This window comes from Ctenopharyngodon idella, chromosome 10 (genome assembly GCF_019924925.1).
Source record: "Ctenopharyngodon idella isolate HZGC_01 chromosome 10, HZGC01, whole genome shotgun sequence".
NCBI classification, from domain to species: domain Eukaryota; kingdom Metazoa; phylum Chordata; class Actinopteri; order Cypriniformes; family Xenocyprididae; genus Ctenopharyngodon; species Ctenopharyngodon idella.
Window position 1 is genome coordinate 21,103,877 of NC_067229.1, and position 19,507 is coordinate 21,123,383.

The 19,507-nt window shown below is 39.5% G+C and overlaps 1 protein-coding gene across 3 annotated transcripts in view; it reads right to left on the reverse strand.

Moving 5' to 3' along the window:
• LOC127521415 (lisH domain-containing protein ARMC9) overlaps positions 1 to 19,507 on the reverse strand; it is a 44,813-nt gene that overhangs the window by 14,894 nt on the left and 10,412 nt on the right. For all 3 annotated transcript variants that reach the window (XM_051910665.1, XM_051910664.1, XM_051910666.1), the window contains 12 exons: positions 19,198 to 19,232; positions 18,412 to 18,523; positions 17,875 to 17,967; positions 17,055 to 17,145; positions 16,223 to 16,346; positions 14,857 to 14,996; positions 14,606 to 14,682; positions 12,528 to 12,602; positions 10,961 to 11,051; positions 10,564 to 10,634; positions 10,289 to 10,387; positions 5,452 to 5,561 (listed from right to left, as the gene is read on the reverse strand). In XM_051910665.1, the coding sequence (XP_051766625.1) occupies positions 5,452 to 5,561; positions 10,289 to 10,387; positions 10,564 to 10,634; positions 10,961 to 11,051; positions 12,528 to 12,602; positions 14,606 to 14,682; positions 14,857 to 14,996; positions 16,223 to 16,346; positions 17,055 to 17,145; positions 17,875 to 17,967; positions 18,412 to 18,523; positions 19,198 to 19,232 (1,118 nt within the window). The remainder of the gene's footprint in view (positions 1 to 5,451; positions 5,562 to 10,288; positions 10,388 to 10,563; positions 10,635 to 10,960; positions 11,052 to 12,527; positions 12,603 to 14,605; positions 14,683 to 14,856; positions 14,997 to 16,222; positions 16,347 to 17,054; positions 17,146 to 17,874; positions 17,968 to 18,411; positions 18,524 to 19,197; positions 19,233 to 19,507) is intronic.

Below are 19,507 nucleotides of genomic sequence, written 5' to 3' on the forward strand. Positions count from 1 at the left end.
CGTAGTCGCTATGGGAACGAAATCCCAACGTCGCCATACGAGCAAGTGACCGTTTGTGTAAGGCCTCAGCGCTCAACTCACAGTAACACCTGCGCCCCCGGAGTGGAGCCAAGGTCTAATTCATAAAACCTCACAAATGTATGCGGTGAGGACCAGCCTGCCGCATCACAAACATCATTTAGGGAAACCCCTGAGATTAAAGCCTTAGAGGCAGCCATACTCCTGGTTGAATGAGCCCGGACGGCCAAGGATGAAGGCTGTCCAACTGACTCATAAGCAAGTGAGATGGCCTCGACCACCCACTTGCTCATTCTCTGCTTGGATGCAGGGAGACCCTTCCTAGGTGCTCCAAAACATACAAATAGCTGATCAGCTTTTCTCCACATGGCAGCTCTGTGGACATAAGCATCCAGCGCCCTCACCGGGCACAGCAGATTTAGCTTTTCCTGGTCCGAGGACGTAAAAGGAGGAGGACAGAAGGCCTGCAGCACAATAGGTCTCACAGGATTAGTGAGAACCTTAGGTATGTATCCCGGTCTGGGATGAAGGAAAGCCTTAACATTACCAGGCGCAAATTCAAGGCACGATGGAGACACCGACAGGGCCTGACTGTCTCCAATTCTCTTGAGAGACGTAATAGAAAGCAGAAACACTGTTTTGAGCGTAAGGAATTTTTCTGGCACCTCCTCAATGGGTTCGAAGGGGGCCATAGAAAGGCCTTGCAACACAATGGCCAAATCCCAAGCCGTTACTCTCGTGCGAGCTGCGGGTCTCAACCTCAAAGTGCCACGGAGGAAACGAGTGATAAGTGGGTGTCTCCCCAAAGATACCCCACTCAAAGGAGCGTGGTAAGCAGCTAAGGCCGCCATGTACACCTTCAGTGTGGAGGGGGATAACCCTAAAGAAAATCTATCCTGTAGGAAATCCAGTACTGCGCTAACCAGGCAGTTAACAGGATCCCACTGGTGATTTTCACACCAAGAAGTGAATAATCTCCACTTCAAAGAGTAGAGTTTCCTCGTGGAGGGAGCTCTGGATTGGAGAATGGTCTCTACAACCTCGGTTGAGAGACCGGAACCTCTGAGCTGTGCCTCCTCAGAGGCCATGCCCACAGCTTCCATAGCTCCGGACGGGGGTGCAAAATCAGACGGCCCGCCTGAGAGAGAAGGTCCCTCCTGATCGGAATCTCCATCGGAGACCCGTCGAGAAGGGATACCAGGTCCGAGAACCATACTCAAGCCGGCCAAAACGGGGCTACTAACAACAGACGGGCCCCGTCCCGGCGCACTCTCTCCAGAACTCCCGGGAGCAGCGCAATCGGGGGAAAGGCGTACAGCGGCAGCCTCGGCCACGGCTGTACCATAGCATCCAGCCCAAGAGGTGCTGGGTTTGACATTGAGAACCACAGTGGACAGTGAGTCATCTCTCGAGACGCAAACAGATCCACTTGGGCTTCGCCGTAGTTCTCCCATAAAAGCTTTACTATCTCTGGGTGAAGTCTCCATTCCCTGGGCCTCGGCCCCTGCCTCGACAGGATGTCTGCTCCCACATTCAGGTACCCCGGGATATATACTGCTCTGAGGGAGAGCAGTTTCCCTTGGGACCACAGGAGGATCTGATTCGCCAGCTTGTACAAAGGGCGTGATCTCAGACCCCCCTGATGATTCAAGTAAGAGACCACCGAAGTGTTGTCTGATCGTACTAACACATGATGGTCCCTGAGGTCTGGAAGGAAATATTTCAGAGCTAGAAATACCGCCAACATCTCCAGGCAATTTATGTGCCACGAAAGATGATGGTCCTGCCAAAGACCTTGAGTCGAGCGACCACTCATGATCGCCCCCCAGCCCGTGAGGGACGCATCTGTCGTTAGCGTGACGCGACGACTGAGAGCCCCCAGCACAGGTCCCTGGGACAGAAACCAAGGTTGCTTCCATATGACTAGAGCACGTAAGCATCGCCGCGTGACTCTGATCATACGAAAAAGATTCCCCTTCGGTGAGAACCCCTTGATTTTGAGCCACCACTGCAATGGTCTCATGTTCAGCAGGCCAAAAGGTATCACGCTGGACGCTGCTGCCATAAGACCTAACAATCTCTGGAACTGTTTGACAGTGAGTGACTGGCCTAGCTTTATGTCTGAGACAGTCGAGAGAATCGATGTTATGCGAGCCGGAGATAGACGGGCGCGCATAATCACCGAATCCCACACCACACCTAGATAAGTGGTCCTCTGCGCAGGAGAAAGCACACTTTTCTTTGCGTTTAATCTCAACCCCAACCTTCACATGTGAGCGAGAACAACATCTCGATGTTGGACCGCCATCTGCTCTGATTGAGCCAGAATCAACCAATCGTCTATGTAGTTAAGATGCGGATGCCCTGCATATGCAAGGGCGTCAGAGCCGCGTCTACACACTTGGTGAAGGTGCGAGGTGACAATGCTAGGCCGAAGGGAAGAACCCGATATTGGTATGCTTCGCCCCCGAAAGCAAACCTTAGGAACTTCCTGTGTTGCAGGAGGATTGATACATGGAAGTATGCGTCTTTTAGATCTATCGTGACAAACCAGTCCTCGGACCTGATTTGTGACATCTACTATCTACTAAGGGAACCAGCCTCTCGAGGCTGGCCTCTGGTGGAATATGGGCAGCCAGCACAGTGCCCTGAAGCGGAACCCCGGCAGGGAACAACTGAACTGCCTTGCAGAGAAAGCGCGCCACCCTCGGGTGACCCGCGAGGAGCTACTGTGCCCCGGTATGATAGCGGGGTTGGCAGAGCTCCCCCCTGAGGGCACCGAAGACAAACAGGCACCGTTGAGAGAGGTGAACACTGTTTGACTCCGGAGGGGACCACCCTCAGGATCCTGACACTGCTGGCGTCAGGATTTCTTTGCCGAAGCCCTCTTAGCCGCAATGACAGCCCTCAGATCTGTCTTGCCCTTGTAGGACTTCGGCTGCGAGCGTTGCCCCGACTCCCAGCTCCTCGGAGGGGGAGTACGGGTAGCAACGCTCTGCTTCTGCTGTTGTCTGTGATGTTGCGAGGAGCTCGTACTCGGCTTCGGCTGCTCCCGCCCAGCAGCCGAAGGGACTTGGGCACGACGAGGAAGAAACTGCTGCATAGCAGCAGCCTGCTTCCTCGCCTCCTGAAACCTCTCGGTGACAGACGTGATAGCGTCACCAAAGAGGCCAGACAGATTCAGTGGGGCATCCAAGAGAAACGTCTTGTCGCGATCTTTAATGTCAGATAAATTTAGCCAGAGATGGCGCTCCGTAGCCACCAGGGCTGCCATAGAGCGGCCGATTGACTTGGCCGTCTCCTTGGTGGCACGGAGCGCTAAATCTGCTGACCAGCCCCCACTTCCTCACTATCGCCCAAGTCTTTCAGCAGGTCAGCTTGGTATGCTTGAATGATGGCCATAGTGTGTAAGCATGCCGCAGCCTGACCTGCTGCCGAGTACGCTTTGCCCACTAATGCTGATGTAGTCTTTAGTGGCTTAGTGGGCAACGTCGGGGCTTTGAGGGACGATGCCGCCTGTGGAGAGAGATGGCTCGCGAGCGTCTCTTCCGCTCTCGGCATCGCCCCATACCCGTGTTTTCTCATACCCACCACGTTACTGTATGTGGAGGTTTGAGGAGAGTAAACACGGGATGACACCAGTCTCTTCCACGATCTCGACACCTCAGTGTGGAGATCGGGAAAAAATGGTAGCGCCCGACGTGGAGGTAGAGCAGACCTTGAGGGTAGGAAGCGTTCATCAAGTTTACTTCCAGTTCTCTGCTCTTGTTTCTCGGCTGGCCAATCGATATTAAGCCTGGCAACAGCGCGAGTAAGCACCTCCATGAGCTCCTCGCTCGCGGGAGAGTGAAGTGGCGAGTCTTCAGTCTCTCCCGTTGTCACGCTAACAACGTCCAGCTCCTCAGAACTAGACGCCATTAACGTGACTGTGTCGACTGGAGCGGAAGAAACCGCAACGCGTGCTTCCTGCCTCCAAATCGACACACCGGATGCAGCAGGTGAAGGCAGAGATAAGGCAGGGCCCGTCTCTAACCCCGCTGCTACATCCATTTGCGAACCCCAGGACATGAGACGCCGTCCTGCCTCAGCAGAAGCGGGGGCGCGCGAACCGAGCCACTCTCCTCAAAGAGGGCTCGGCGGGAGCGCAGCGTCCTCAAAGGAAACTGTTCACAATGCACACAGGCAGCCCCCTCGAGAGCTGCCTGGGCATGCTGCGCTCCCAAACAAACAAACAACACAAAGATCGTGTGTATCCCCACCCGTAATAAAACGAGGGCAGGGATGAACACACTTTCTAAATTGCTGTTCGCTCGCCATAATACCAATTCTTTGTAATGAATGATGGTAGACAGACAACAATAAATAAGACAGACAAGATACACGTAGCGCTTGCTGAAGACATAGAAGCTGAATGAGAGTGTTTTCGGGCTGGCTTTATAGTTCCTGGTCAGTGACGTCACCCGCCTATGACGTTCCGTCTCCTGATTGGACAGATTTCATACGTGCTTCATGACGACATCACGCAGAGGCGTTCCCATAGCGACTACGCGGCGTGAGTTCCCTTGAAAGGGAACTACCTGCTTAGACCGGTTTATGCTTAAGCCGTTTATGACTTTACTCCGATAAAATAAAAACGGGTTACCGCGTTTACATGACCACGTTTGTTTTCGGCTTATTAAGCATAATCAGCTTAAGAACGTGCATCACGTAAACGCACTCACTGACATTCTTCCAAATATCTTCATTTTTGGGTGAACTATCCTTTTAACAGTTTCCTTAAGGGTCTTGCTTTGGTGTGAATCTATAATCATATATCATTCCAATGTGTTAACCAACGTGAAATTGCTTTTAAGTAATGGTAGACTAATTTTATTGATCAAAGATGACATTAAAGTCACAAACTTGTGTACTTGTGTTAGCGACTCAAGGCATGTTCATACCAACAAAAATGTTCAACGCGAAAATTCTGTTCAATTTTCACATGCGAATTGTCTGTTCAGACTACTGCATAAAAAACGTCAGAGGGGCTGAATAGAAACCAAATTCACTCTCTGACTGTACTAGGTGGCACTTATAGAAAAGAAAAATACCCGAGTTAATCAGGTACAGAAAGCGCTGCACAACTTCTGACACGTTTCTGCTATTCACTGTCTTAGCAAAATACTGTTTGCGTATTGTTTATATTGTTTATGTAACAGCAACTGTTCTGGGCATGTGATCAAAAGAGAATATCTTATTAGTTGGCCAATTTTCTAAGCAGTGTGACAGAAGACAAATTAGAACAACTCTCCATAACACATTTTGTTGCACTGACGGCATGTGAATGTTTGTGTTGGTCTGAACAGACGCATTCAAATCCGTTGATTCAAATTAATGTTTATCGCAGCAAATATTTGTCTTGTTATGAACAGGCATTCAGAATGAGGTTCTTACATGGAGTTTTTGTGAGAACTGGGTGTAACCGGCCGCTGGAAGGGCTCATCTATGCTGCGAGATGATGGAGGATATGATCTTCTCTTCATCTTCACCATGTTGGTCATTATCTACAAAGCACCAAAGAGACAGAATACAGCTGATACATCTCAAACATAAATCACAAAATATCACAGTTTCTCAATGAATAATGTCTATCTTCCTATAAATAGATTTTGAAAGTGACAAAAGGGGAACAAATACTGGCTGTTTACATTGCCTGGCCGAGATATCAGTCTACAACTTAGATGCATCTGGGACGCATGATAATACCAGGATTAAGGCCAGATCACAACAAGAACGATAACTATAAATATCAGATGATAACACTCTATTTATTGTAGTGAGTGCTACATTTATGTTGTCTGGCACTTTAAATGCTCGAGTTCTTTAATGCGGTGTGGATTCTGATTGGCAGTCATTGTTTTTATTGTTGGAAAAAAATGGTTTTGAAAGCAATTCCAACTATATCGTTCCATTGTGGTTATAGCTGTGGTGTGGACTTGGTATGAACGGGCCTTCTGATCACTTGTTACCACTCCTGTGTTGATGTATTTGCTAGGGTGGGGCATATTGAAGGTTTTGTAACCAATAGCCATTAAGGCCCGGATATACACACGGCAAAGTCCTTTTTAGTTATTCGCTAGGAATTAAAACAAGTTTGAAATGTGCGACCAGTGGTTTACTGTTAGCGAACACTCTGACGCCATCCACACTCTTGGAGAGTGACGTTTAGATGAATATGTTAATATGTGCTGCATGATTTCCTCTCAATAACAAAATACACAACAAAAAAGACAGCGGTGAGAAAACAGCAGTTAAAGGGATAGTTCTTAAGAGATAAGTGAAGTGAAGTGAAGTGACGTGGCCAAGTATGGTCACCCATACTAGGAATTTGTGCTCTGCATTTAACCCATCCAAGTGTACACACACAGCAGTGAACACACACACACACCGTGAGCACACACCTGGAGCAGTGGGCAGCCATAGTTCTTAAGGGATAGTTAAAGGGATAGTGGACTTTAGGAGAAACCCCCCTGCACTCCCCCCCACTCAGCATCATGAACAGCACTGTGGAGGCAGTGGAATCATTCAGGTTCCTGGGCACCATCATCTCTCAGGACCTGAAGTGGGACAATCACATTGACTCCACTGCGAAAAAGGCTCAGCAGAGAATGTACTTCCTTCGCCAGCTGAGGAAGTTCAACCTGCCACAGGTGCTGCTGACACAGTTTAACTCAGCTGTTATTGAGTCAGTTCTGTGCACTTCTATAACTGTTTGGTTTGGGTCAGCCAGCAAATCAGATATAAGAAGACTGCAACGGAATGTTAGGACAGCTGAAAGGATAATTGGTATGCACCTGCCCAACCTTCAGGACTTGTACAATGCCAGAGTGAAGAAACAGGCAGGTAACATCATCACAGACCCCTCTCACCCTGGACACAACCTGTTTGCACTTCTGCCCTTAGGCAGACGTTACAGATCTCTGTGCACTAGAACACCTAGGCATAAGAACAGTTTTTTCCCCAATGCAATCTCCAGCTTAAACAGCTAACATAGCAATTACATAGCAATTATATATATACAGGTGCTGGTCATATAATTAGAATATCATCAAAAAGTTCATTTTTTTATTATAAATTATTTTTAAAAATGAAACTTTCATATATTCTAGATTCCCTACATGTAAAGTAAAACATTTCAAAAGTTTTTTTTTTTTAAATTTTGATGATTAGAGCGTACAGCTCATGAAAGTCCAAAATCCAGTATTTCAAAATATTAGAATATTTCCTAAGATCAATCAAAAAAATGGATTTGCAAAACAGAAAAGTTCAAGTTCTTTAAAGTATGTTCTTTTGTGCACTCAATACTTGATCGGCAGGACATATTACAGCAAATGACTTGCTCCTAGCACAAATTACTGCATCAGTGAAGTGTGGCATGGAAGTGATCAGCCTGTGGCACTGCTGAGGCACTATTGAGCCTTCAGATCATCTGTATATTGTTGGATCGACTGTTTCTCATCTTTCTCTTGAAAATATCCCATAGATTCAGGTCAGGCATATTGGCTGGCCAATAAAGCACAGTAATATCATGCTCAGCAAACCACTTGGAAGTGGTTTTTGCACTGTGTGCAGGTGCTAAAGTCCTGCTGGAAAAGGAAATCAGCATCTCCATAAAGCTTGTCAGCAGATGGAAACATAAAGTGCTCCAAAATCTCCTGGAAGATGGCTGCATTGACTTTGCACTTGATAAAACACAATGGACCAACACCAGCAGACGTCACGGCCCCCCCAAATCATTATTGACTTCAGAAACTTCACACTAGACTTCAAGCAGCTTGGATTCTGTGCCTCTCCAGTCTTCCTTCAGACTCTGGGACCATGATTTCAACATGAAATGCAAAATTTACTTTTATCTGAAAAGAGGACTTTTGACCACTGTTCACTGTCCAGTTCTTTTTCTCCTTAGCCCAGGTAAGATGCTTCTGACGTTGTCTCTGGTTCAGAAGTGGCTTGGTAGTCCTTTTCCTGAAGATGTCTGAGTGTGGTGACTCTTGATGCGCTGACTCCGGCTTCATTCTACTCATTGTGAAGCTCTCCCAAGTGTTTGAATTGGCTTTACTTGACAGTATTCTCAAGCTTGCGGTCGTCCCTGTTGCTTGTGCACCTTTGCCTACCCAATTTCTTCCTTCCAGTCAATTTTGCATTTAATATGCTTTGATATACACTCTGTAAACAGCCACCCCATTCAGTAATGACCTTCTGTGACTTACTCTCTTTGTGGAGGGTGTCAATGATTGTCTCCTGGACCATTGCCAAGTCAGCAGTCTTCCCCATTAGTGTGGTTTCAAAGAACAAAAGATACCCGGAATTTATACTGTAGGGATGGTCATTTAATGAAACTCAAATGTAAATATTCTAATATTTTGAGATACTGGATTTTGGACTTTCATGAGCTGTACGCTCTAATCAACAAATTTAAAAAAAAAAAACTTTTGAAATGTTTTACTTTACATGTAGGGAATCTAGAATATATGAAAGTTTCATTTTTTAAAATAATTTACAATAAAAAAAATGAACTTTTTCACGATATTCTAATTATATGACCAGCACCTGTATATTCATCCTGCTGTATATACAATACATATCTGTGTCTTCTGTTCCAGATGTATACCACATTAGTATAATTATTTATTTTATTTTACTTATTATTATTTTCTTAGTTTACTTATTTAAATGTTCTTTCTGTTCTCATGTCATATGTATGTGTGTACCAAGAGCTCCTGTAGAAAACCACAACAAATTCCTTGTGTGTTTGTGCACACCTGGCGAATAAAGCTCATTCTGATTCTGATTCTGATTAACCCAAAAATGAAAATGATGTCATCATTCACTCACCCTCAAGCTGTTCCAAACCTGTATACATTTATTTGTTCTGCTGAACACGAAGGAAGATATTTTGAAGTAAGTTTGTATCCAGGCCGCTTTGGGGCACCATTGACCTCCATAGTAGGAAAAAAAATACTATGGAAGTCAATAGTTCGCCAGAATTGTTCAGTTTCCCCACATTCTTCAAAATATCTTCCTTTGTGTTCAACAGAACAAAGAAATTTATACAGGTTTGGAACAACCTGAGGGTGAGTAAATGATGACAGAATTTAAATTTTTGGGTGAACTATCCCTTTAAGAAAGCATCTGATCATAGCGATGTGGATGTTTGTACCAGCTCTGCAATTCAGCACTCCAGCTAAGTCACGTCATGTTTATTATATGTGACCTTGGACCACAAAACCAGTCATAAGTCGCACAGGTATATTTGTAGCAATAGCCAACAATACATTGTATGGGTCAAAATTATCGACTTTTCTTTTATGCCAAAAATCATTAGGATATTAAGCAAAGATCATTTTCCATGAAGATATTTTGTAAATTTCCTACCATAAATATATCAGAAATTTATTTTTGTGAGTAGATATGCATTGCTAAGGACTTCATTTGGACAACTTTAAAGGCAATTTTCTCAATATTTTGATTTTTTTTTTTTTTTTTTTTTTGCACCCTCAGATTCCAGATATTCAAATAGTTGTATCTCGGCCAAATATTGTCATATCCTAACATATCCATACTTCAATGGAAAGCTTATTTATTCAGCTTTCAGATTATGCATAAATCTCAAAAAAATTCAAATTCTGGTTTTGTGGTCCAGGGTCACATATAGCACTTTATACAATAGATTGCTTTAAAGCAAGCAGATTTATAGTATTAAACATGAAAAACAGTGTCGGTGTCTCTTTAAGCTAGAATTACAACTTGAATTTCCACTATAAAGTGGTTCTCCAGTGTGTTCATGTTTTTACTCACGAGTGTCTGACCTCAACGGAAATAAACCAGAGAAGATTTTCACATCAAAGAAGTCTGCTTTGGCAAGCGGTCAAACTCCCAAAATGAACTTCTGGCCTGATTTTGTTCAAAATGATGTTGCACCAGTTCATTCTTCATTTACTCTTGAAGTATATTGGGGCCTTTTGTTTATGTCACAGCAGTGAACTACGAATTGCTGATTGCAAGACATTGAAGACGCGTAACTGCTTTCAGATTTTTGATATATCGAACGCTGTTTCCTTTGTGAGGGATTTAATTAATGACAAAAAAGGAAGTGTGGCACTTACTTTTAAATAGCTCTCTTTATTTATCATTTAAATGTCTTGACTCTTGACCAACAATACACTTGTGTGTGAAGTTCTTTGTCTGGATTTGGTGTCTATCGTCATATAAATGTACTGTGATGTTTTACCCCTAGATACTCTGTTGTCAGTAAAGACTCTCCACTGAGTTCTTTTGGCTGAGGCTGCAGGACTTCCTCTTTATCTAGGTCTGCCTCCATAACATCTTCCTGTTAACAAGATTAAAGAATTACAGACAGATTAAATGACCAAGCAATGAGCATATGAACACCGCCAATACTCATAAAATGCAAATAGCAGCGATAGCCTTTCATGTAGATTATAGGAAATCAAAAGTCATGCTGAGCAATAATTTTTCTCAAAAGACAAGATCAAAGTGAATTACCTCATCATCGTCGTCGTCGTCATCATCATCCTCTTCATCATCCGACTCAGGTTCGTGTTCAGGGATGTCAGCTGTTTACGGCACAATTATAAATGAAGACAGAAGAATCACTGAAATAATGGAATAAACATAGGACCCCAACAAAGTCTGTCATTTGTCATTATTCTATCTGTAACAGATAGAATCATAAGAGCATCATAAAAGTAGTCCAAATGACCCAAATGTCCTCATTCACTTTCATCGTACTGAAAACAGTGGCCAGGATATTATTCAAAAAAGCACTTTTTGTATTCCATGGAAGAAAAAAATTATATGTGTTGTGTAGGTGAGGACAATTTTTTTTTTTTTCTTGTTTTTTGGTGAACGATTTTGAGGTGACCTGCTTTTATCTTCTTACCTGAGTTAAGCTGTTTGATGATGAATTCGATTTGTCTGTTGAGTTCAGGATTTTCTTCTTTACTGTAACAGCGTAGGGTCTCTTCCATACTCTAAACACAACAACAAAATACTCACATTATTTATATTCTGTATTTGTAGCTATGGAGCAGAACATAGCTACAAATACTAAGCACTAAGCAGCCTTGGTTCCTGCAGGATTCTTCTTATTAATTTTCTCCATAGAAATAATAATAATAAACTGCAACAAACTAGATTGGACTTCGACTTAAAATAAAAAAAATAAAATAAAATAAAAAAAGTGTAAAAAAATTATTTTACTTATTGTGTAGTATTACAAATGATGTCATTCAAATTTAAACTAAAGTAATTGATTATATATAAAAACCAATATATTTTATGCTAAATATTCATAGAATACACTACCATTTAAAAGTTTTACTCATTTTGAAAGGTCTCTTCTGCTCACCAAGACTGCATTTATCTGATTAAAAATACAGTAATAACTGTAATATTGTGAAATATTATTACCATTTAAAACAGCTGTTTTCTATGTGAATACATGTTTTAAAATATAACTTATTCCTGTGATCAAAGCTGAATTTTCAGCATCATAACTCCAGTCTTCAGTGTCACATGATCCTTCATAAACCACCCTAATATGCTGATTTGATAAAACATTTCTTATTATTATCGATGTTGAAAACAACTGAGTTGCTTCATATTTTTGTGGAAACTGTGATCATTTTTTTAGGATTCTGTGATGAATGGAAAGTTCTAAAGAACAGCATTTTTTTTTGTTTTTGTAAAATTATAAATGTCTTTAATGTCAGTTTTGATCAATTTAATGCATCCTTACTGAATAAAAGTATTAATTTCTATATAAAAATCTTACTGACCCCAAATATCTGAAAGGTAGTATATAAATATATAATCTATAATTAGTGATTGTAGGGAGACCATCTGAAATGCATCATTCGCAGTGTTTTATGGGATTGGGTGCTGAGCTCTTTCGGCACAATTTCTGTTTGACAGTGACTTTTCTGATTGGTAGATTTCACTTAAGGATTATGGGTAGTGTAGTTTTTCACTGGGAATTTGACTATAAAACATTTGGTCACACTTTAGATTAAGGTCCAATTTTCACTACTAACTATCTATTACCTATGACTTTTGCCTCAATAAACTCCTAATTATTGATTATTAATAGTTAGTAAGGTAATTGTTAAGTTTATGTATTGGGTAGGATTAAGGGATGTAGAATATGGTCATGCAGAATAAGGCATTAATATGTGCTTTATAAGTACTAATAAACAGCCAATATCCTAGTAATATGCATGATAATAAGCAACTAGTTAATAGTGAGAATTGGACCCTAAACTAAAGTGTTACCAAACATTTTTTTTTTTTTTTTGAAAATGTAACTTCTCACACGTCTACATGGGCACATCACTGTTTAACTTTGAAAGGTTTGATTGTTATCGCTAAAGTATGAATAGGATTTTTATTACCCATAACTATTGGAGTCTAGTCAATAAACTGTAAATGAAACGTGATTAAACACATACCATCTGTTTCGCTTCCTCTCGTATCTCTGGCATGGACAGGATGCTGTATAAAGCTCCATTCACATAGTACCGAATCTATATTCACACACATGAACACAAACATGCAATGAACATTTGAAACTTTAGCATCTCTGATGCATTCATACATTACAAAATGAATGGAGACATCTCAAAAACATTTTGCTCTAAAAAAATCTTAAAAGCTTGAAATGACACTGCATCATAATTAATGAACTTTGCAACATTTACACTGTTATTCAACTTAATTGGATCAACACTGAACTAAACTGAGCTGAATGAATGACACTACTGTCTTCTGTATAGCATAACTGAGGAATTTTGCAACATTTACTCTTATTTGCCTGTTTATTACTGTGAAGCTGCTTCAAAACAATGTGTATCGTATAAAACACTACGGGCCATATTTACTAAACAGTGCAAATTAGTGTGAGAGCGCAATTCCAAAAAAACGCTGATGGGAGTGGAAAGTTCTGCATGTGATCTACTGACGATGTGCAAATTAAAGAACACAGACGCAGCCGGATCATTTCCATAATGACAAACACAATCTACCAAGAGCAGCACAAATTAGCATCTGGTTTAAAACATGCTTTTTTGGGTGATAAATAATGGCACAAATACCAGTAATTTGACTAGTGGAAACCTTAGTAAATCACCTTGCATGATTCATTTAGATACTCTCATCTCATAAATTTTACGTCTGAAAGGAAACTCATACAAAAGCATATGCAATAAGGTCAGCCGCAAAAATAGCACGTATTCAGCACTACTTTTTCACTGCGTGTCTTTAGTAAATCCTGATAGTAGTTTTTTTAATGGCAAAGAGGGTTTGCATGGAAGCTTGTTTCCACCACAGAATAAAAAAGAAAGGTAATTGTGACATCTTATCTCACAATTCTGACTTTTTTCTCACAACTGCGTAATATAGTCTCAATTGCGAGTTATAAAGTCAGAATTGCATGATAGAAACTCGCAATTGCGAGAAATAAAGTCAGAATTGCGAAATATAAACTTTTTTCTTGCAATTGCGAGTTTACATCTCGCAATTCTGACTTCTTTTCTAAGAACTGTGAGATATACACTCGCAATTGTGAGTTATGAAGTCCAATTCTGAGGGGAAAAAAAAGACTGAGTTTATATCTCACAATTCTGACTTTATAACTCACAATTGCCTGTCAGAAAGTTTATAAAGAAAAAAAGTCAGAATTGTGAGATATAAACTCACAATTGCTAGAAAAAACTCAGAACTTATTTTATAACTTGCACTTGCGACTTTATATCTCGCAATTCTGACTTTATAATTCGCAATTGCGACTCTATATCACGCAATTCTGAGAAAAAAAGTCAGAAAGTCAGAATAGTTGCAATTACGTTTTTTTCTTTTTTTATTCAGTGGCGGAAACAAGCTTCCATAGGTTTGCGTTGGCGCAAGCTCTTAGCATATCTGGCCCTATGACTTTACTTAAAAATTGTGCCTATTTAAATAGCTGAACTGGACTGGATATTGAAGGAAAATCAATGACTTTTATTATTATGTCTTTTAATATTCTATTAATCTAATGTATTTATTACACAATTAGTCAAAAATGTGGGGAAAAAAAGTATAGAATGTATATTACATACAGTATCTTTGACCACAACTAATGTTGAATCAACTACAAATACAATATATATATATTTTTTTTTATTGTAACATTTTTATTTATTTATTTGCTCAGTACCAATTTACATAGTTTAATATTGTTTAACAGTAACTTTTAAAAGAATTTTTGAGGCCGGTGAGCAAATTCATTAATGAATATAATATAAAGTGTTGACTTGATTCTCCATTTCAAAAGTTTCAAAAAGGGAGTGAAACGTTCATGGTACACTTGCAAGACAAACTTTTTAATCCAAAGTTGACAAAAGCCCTCTTATTTGAGAACTGGCTGACGTAAAAAGGACTAAGCTAATTTACGCCTTCAAGTTCACTAATCATGAAAGCAGTGAGGGGAGAACAAATTCAAATGACACGCCTTGTTTGTGGATAGCGGTTGAGCAATTCGATACCGATTTACCTCATAGTTCTCATGTCCCAAGAGCTCCGTCAGCACTTTCAGGGCGTGTTTGGCCTCCTCTGCACATTTTTTCTTTCCTGAAACGTGAGAGACATAAAAAAATAAACATTGACTTGCTAAAGTAAGTAGTACTATAAGCAATGCAAATAAAAGCGTAAACAAACTAAACAAAGGATTAATACACAATACAATTGTTTATATGCATCTTTATTTCTTTATTATGGTCTTTGATTAATAAATCATTGTGTTACCTTGAGTGCGCAGACAGAGGTTCATGAGGAGGGAGATGGCGTATTCAAGTGTGTAGTCAGATAGACAGTCGGAGTCGTGGAGCTCTTTGACCAACCAGCCAATCAGACCATCTCTGATCATAGCAGACTGCTGCGCTCGCCTGCTCACAGCAGAAAATATACAAACACTGAGCAGTTTTTTTGCCTTTTAATATAATATATAATAAATAATAACATATTTTTAAAGACCCCATGAAATCGCTTGAAGTATTTCCTATTGAAACCATGATGGGAAATATTTCATCATTTTTTTAAATCTCCATTGGGTGTTTAGTATGGAAGCTTGTGTTCACCACGGAATAAAAAATAGGAAACTGCAGCTTTTTATCTGATAATTCCGCCTTTCTTCTTGCAAGTTTATATCTCACAAGTCAGAATTTCGTGTTCATATCTCGCAATACTTTTTTTCTCAGAATTACAAGTTTATTTATCGCAATTTGAACTTTATAACTTGCAATTGCAATTAAAATTTTGTAATTATGACTTTATGGCCCTGTTTCAACCTGCTGGTATCAAGATGCATTTTGGTCAATCAGATCACAAGTGGACGAGGGAGAAACATACCCGTTTCCACCTGGTATTTTAATCTGTCTCTTTTGTCCACTGTCAATCACTTCTGTCCTGATTTCTTTGAGGGAAGGGTCTATGGGTGGGTAAATGTATGGGTTTTTCAGATGTTTCGATCTAATGGACAAAATAAACTCATGTAATTTACGTATGAACATGCCTGGAGACGACGGAAACACATATGGAGAGCATCAACTTTAGTTTCTGCTCTGATAGCTGCAAGACCACGCCAAATGCTGAGACGCTGTTCGAAATCAAGAATGGTGAGAGAACATTGTGCTTGGTACATTTTTTGAAGCACGAAACGAAAAAGTTATTGCAAGTTTATAATCTCACTTTTTAATGCAATTCTGACTTTTTTCTTGTAATTACGAGTTTATAATCTCACTTTTTAATGCAATTCTGCATTTTTTTTTCTCATAATTGTGAGATATGAACTCGCAACTGCAAGAAAAAAGTCAGAACTGTGAGATAAATTAGATAAATTAGTTAATTAATTAATGTTTTGTGGAGGAAACAAGTTTTCAAATTTAGTTTACATCACAGCCATGAAGCTACTTGCTAGTTTGTTAAAAGAAAAAAAAAAGTTTTTAATTTTAAAAATGTTGGAAATTTATTTAGCTTTTTTTTTTTTTTTTTTTTTTGCATTTTGAAGTAAATTTTAAACTTTGCATTTTAAACTTTTCAAAAGTGAGAAACAACTGAAAACATATTATTATAGTGTGCATGTTTTATTACCATTTATTAATAAATGACGTACCTGAGGCTGAGTTTCTGCAGTGCCGCAAGCACGTTTTCTCGAGTTACAGACTCTTTCTCCTCAGTCTTCAGACAGTCAAGCAGAAACCTCAGTAAAGAGGGTATCTGAGACAGGTACATGCGCCCTGGGTGTGCAAAAGTGCAATAAGACGACAATAAACACGTTTCAGAACTGAAGACAGATGTATAGACAATTTATACAATTACCACTGTAAAAATTTTGTACAAAAAAATTTGAGAATTGAGAACCAAAAATGAGTTAAATATTAATTTAATTTGTTTGGGTCATATCCAAAAAAAAAAACATACCGATGTATTTTGGGGAAATTTGGTGGGAAAAAAAGATCAATTTTCTACTGACAATAGTGATATTCATCAAAGCAAAGAATGTAGTGCAGCAATCAATGCAACAAATCTGTGTGACACACTGTTTGACCAATTCTACCTTCCTCACACAAAATTCCCAATCACGTGGATTCCTATTTAAATGACTTAATTTAGCCTGCGGAAATTTGACCAAACAACAGGAAATGTGAACATATATTCAAGGGGTAATTCACCATTCTCAAAATGGCTGCCTATGCGGTAGAATGGCCAAAAAAAAAAAACTAAATAAAAATCCACATGCTCAGTTGGAAATAAAAATCCACAGGCCAGATTTTTGACTCTAGCCCATACAATTCTGGAGTTACGTAAAAACTTTGCATATTATAACACCACATAGAGCGATGGAGGGATGTGTGTTTATGATTGGGGGGTCCTAGTTTGTTTACAGTCTGTCACACAAACTGCTTTAAGGAACAAAAAGAAAAAAAAAAAACATTTTCACTTACCATCACACAATGATGCAAAGGCATTGATGAGTCGTGCCATATACTGTCTGACAATCTCATTTTTGGATTTTATTAGATAAAGAACAGTTTTCTGTAAAGTACACAAGACTGGTTAGGCAAAAAAGTGACTCTTGGTACAGTATGTTGTTTGCAAATGACTATTTCATTTATACTGGATTTTAGTAACATGAGATGTTATCTTTTGGCCTGCAAAAAATTAAAGGATTAGATTGCCCTAAGGAACTTGAGGACAATGATTGGAAGTGATGAGTCAAGAATTCACGTAAACTGCTGAAACCTGATCATCCACATTCAGATTCATCATAAATACCTGAGATGACATTTTAGAAGAGAAGTAGGTCATGGACACCACTAATTATGTTTTAATTATTTTGAATGTTGTAACTGTTACATAAGCGTTCTCATTGTGAACTCAAAAACAAAAACTGATCTAAATCAATCAAAATGCAATTTGAATACATTGGTCTATTAAAAGGGGTCTATTTTCAAAAGTGATTTTGCACACTATCCTAAAATATAGTCCATATAGAGAATGGGCTAAAAATGTTTTTATGTGGAACTCTATGCTTAATTATAGTAACATAACAGAAAGAGAGAGGCAGCATACGACAGTTAAAGTGTTGAAAACAATTTGTGAAAATAGATAAATACATGATATCAGTGCCCTGATAAATTATGTTAACTATAAAGCCATTATCTTAGTATTGTAAAATTATTCTGCATGCATTTTTCTATACAATTCCATAAAACACACAAAAAAGGTTGTTAGCATAATCATGACAAGGAGTTTGAAATGTACCTGTTTGGTACTGTACCGTTCCAGAAGATCATTGTTGATGAAGGCCTGTAGAACCGTGTCTCTTTGCTCACCATGAAGAGATCGAGTCAATCTCTGCCGACCAATGAAATTCACAAGAAAATTAGCATTTAATATGAAAACCAATTTGTGCACCTCAAAGTGTATTTAAAGGACAGAAAATACCTCAAAGATGGAGAAAAAACAACAAAGTATCCTTTACAAAACTGAACTATGGCTTCAGGTTAAAGGATTCACACTTGCATTTTGGCCATGTACACGCTGCAGTGCTTCTTATCATGTTTCTATGCAGTTGCTCAGGTATTTTCAGTGGTTGTCAAAAGATCCCACTTCAAAAGGTATTATGTTCTTGGGTTCCTTGTTAACCTATTTTGTCATGTTTGAGCAATACTAACAGTGGTCCTTGACAGTTAGAGAGAAAACACCTCTAACTGTAGTAATAGGATATTTCAGGGTCGATGCTGTAGTCCTGCCAAGTGTGCTGATGTTTTTTGTTTACTAACAGCAATTCTGAGTTACCCAGCGCAAAGCTTGAAGCAGCAAAGCCTTCAGTCGATCTGATCCATTCACTAGGTCTTTCTTTAGTTTTTCGTAGTCAAGCGAAGGCAGCAACGGCACGTCTTTGGGCCTCCTGAGAACAGGAAGTAAAAAATATGATAAATCGACACATGAGAACTTGTTCTTCAGGTTACTGATGGGAATTTGTTTATTGTTGGAAACAATGTTTTTTCCATCTTAAAGATCATGTTTCCAAGGACTGGTTTGATTGCATTTACAGAATTACTTTTTAATGATCTGACAAAATGCCAAAGTTAACAAGCCACTCAAGACAATTAAATATTTTTAAAGCAAATTTAAAATTATTACAGAATGAGTGTCTGTAAAGACTGTCTAAAATGCATTTTATTGACAGCTATATATTTTACATATAATAAAATAATATTAAATATTTTATATAATATTAATTATTTTTACTTGCTTCAGGTCAATGACAATTATTTAATTCTGAGAACAAAATATAGTGTGTTTTATATTACACATAACATATTTCTCAAACAATGTATATGGGTCATAACTGCCTTTATATTTTAAAAAGGGGGTCAAACAAATGGATCATCATATTTAGGGGCTTCTGGCAAAAAAATGTGTAAAAACCCCTGGTCTACTTCAAGTTGTCAAATGTTTAGTAGATATACACTCTATTACTGCTGAAACAATACTTTCTACTAATCTTTTTTTTTTTACCAGTCTCAAAGTAAAAAACAAAACAAAAAAACATCAACAATAACAACAAAAAAAACTTACTGAGGTGCAACCGATGCCCGCAGCATTGAGGATGCCTAAACGAAGAGAAAAAAAAAAAAAGTAATTTGAATCTGTTGATACATTGGCTTGCAAACAAAAATAAAATGCCTCTGTATATGTTAGTGAACTGTTCGCTGGTTATTCTATGAGAGACTAGCTCAATGTGAGTATTCAGTAATAAACTAGCATGCGTTTTACAACAATTGGACCGCATGCAGTACGGGGGGGTTGACGTGTACATTTACATGCAATGAATGACCTGAAACACATAAATGACCTGTCCGCAAAGCTGGAGGGTTCGAGGAGGGGG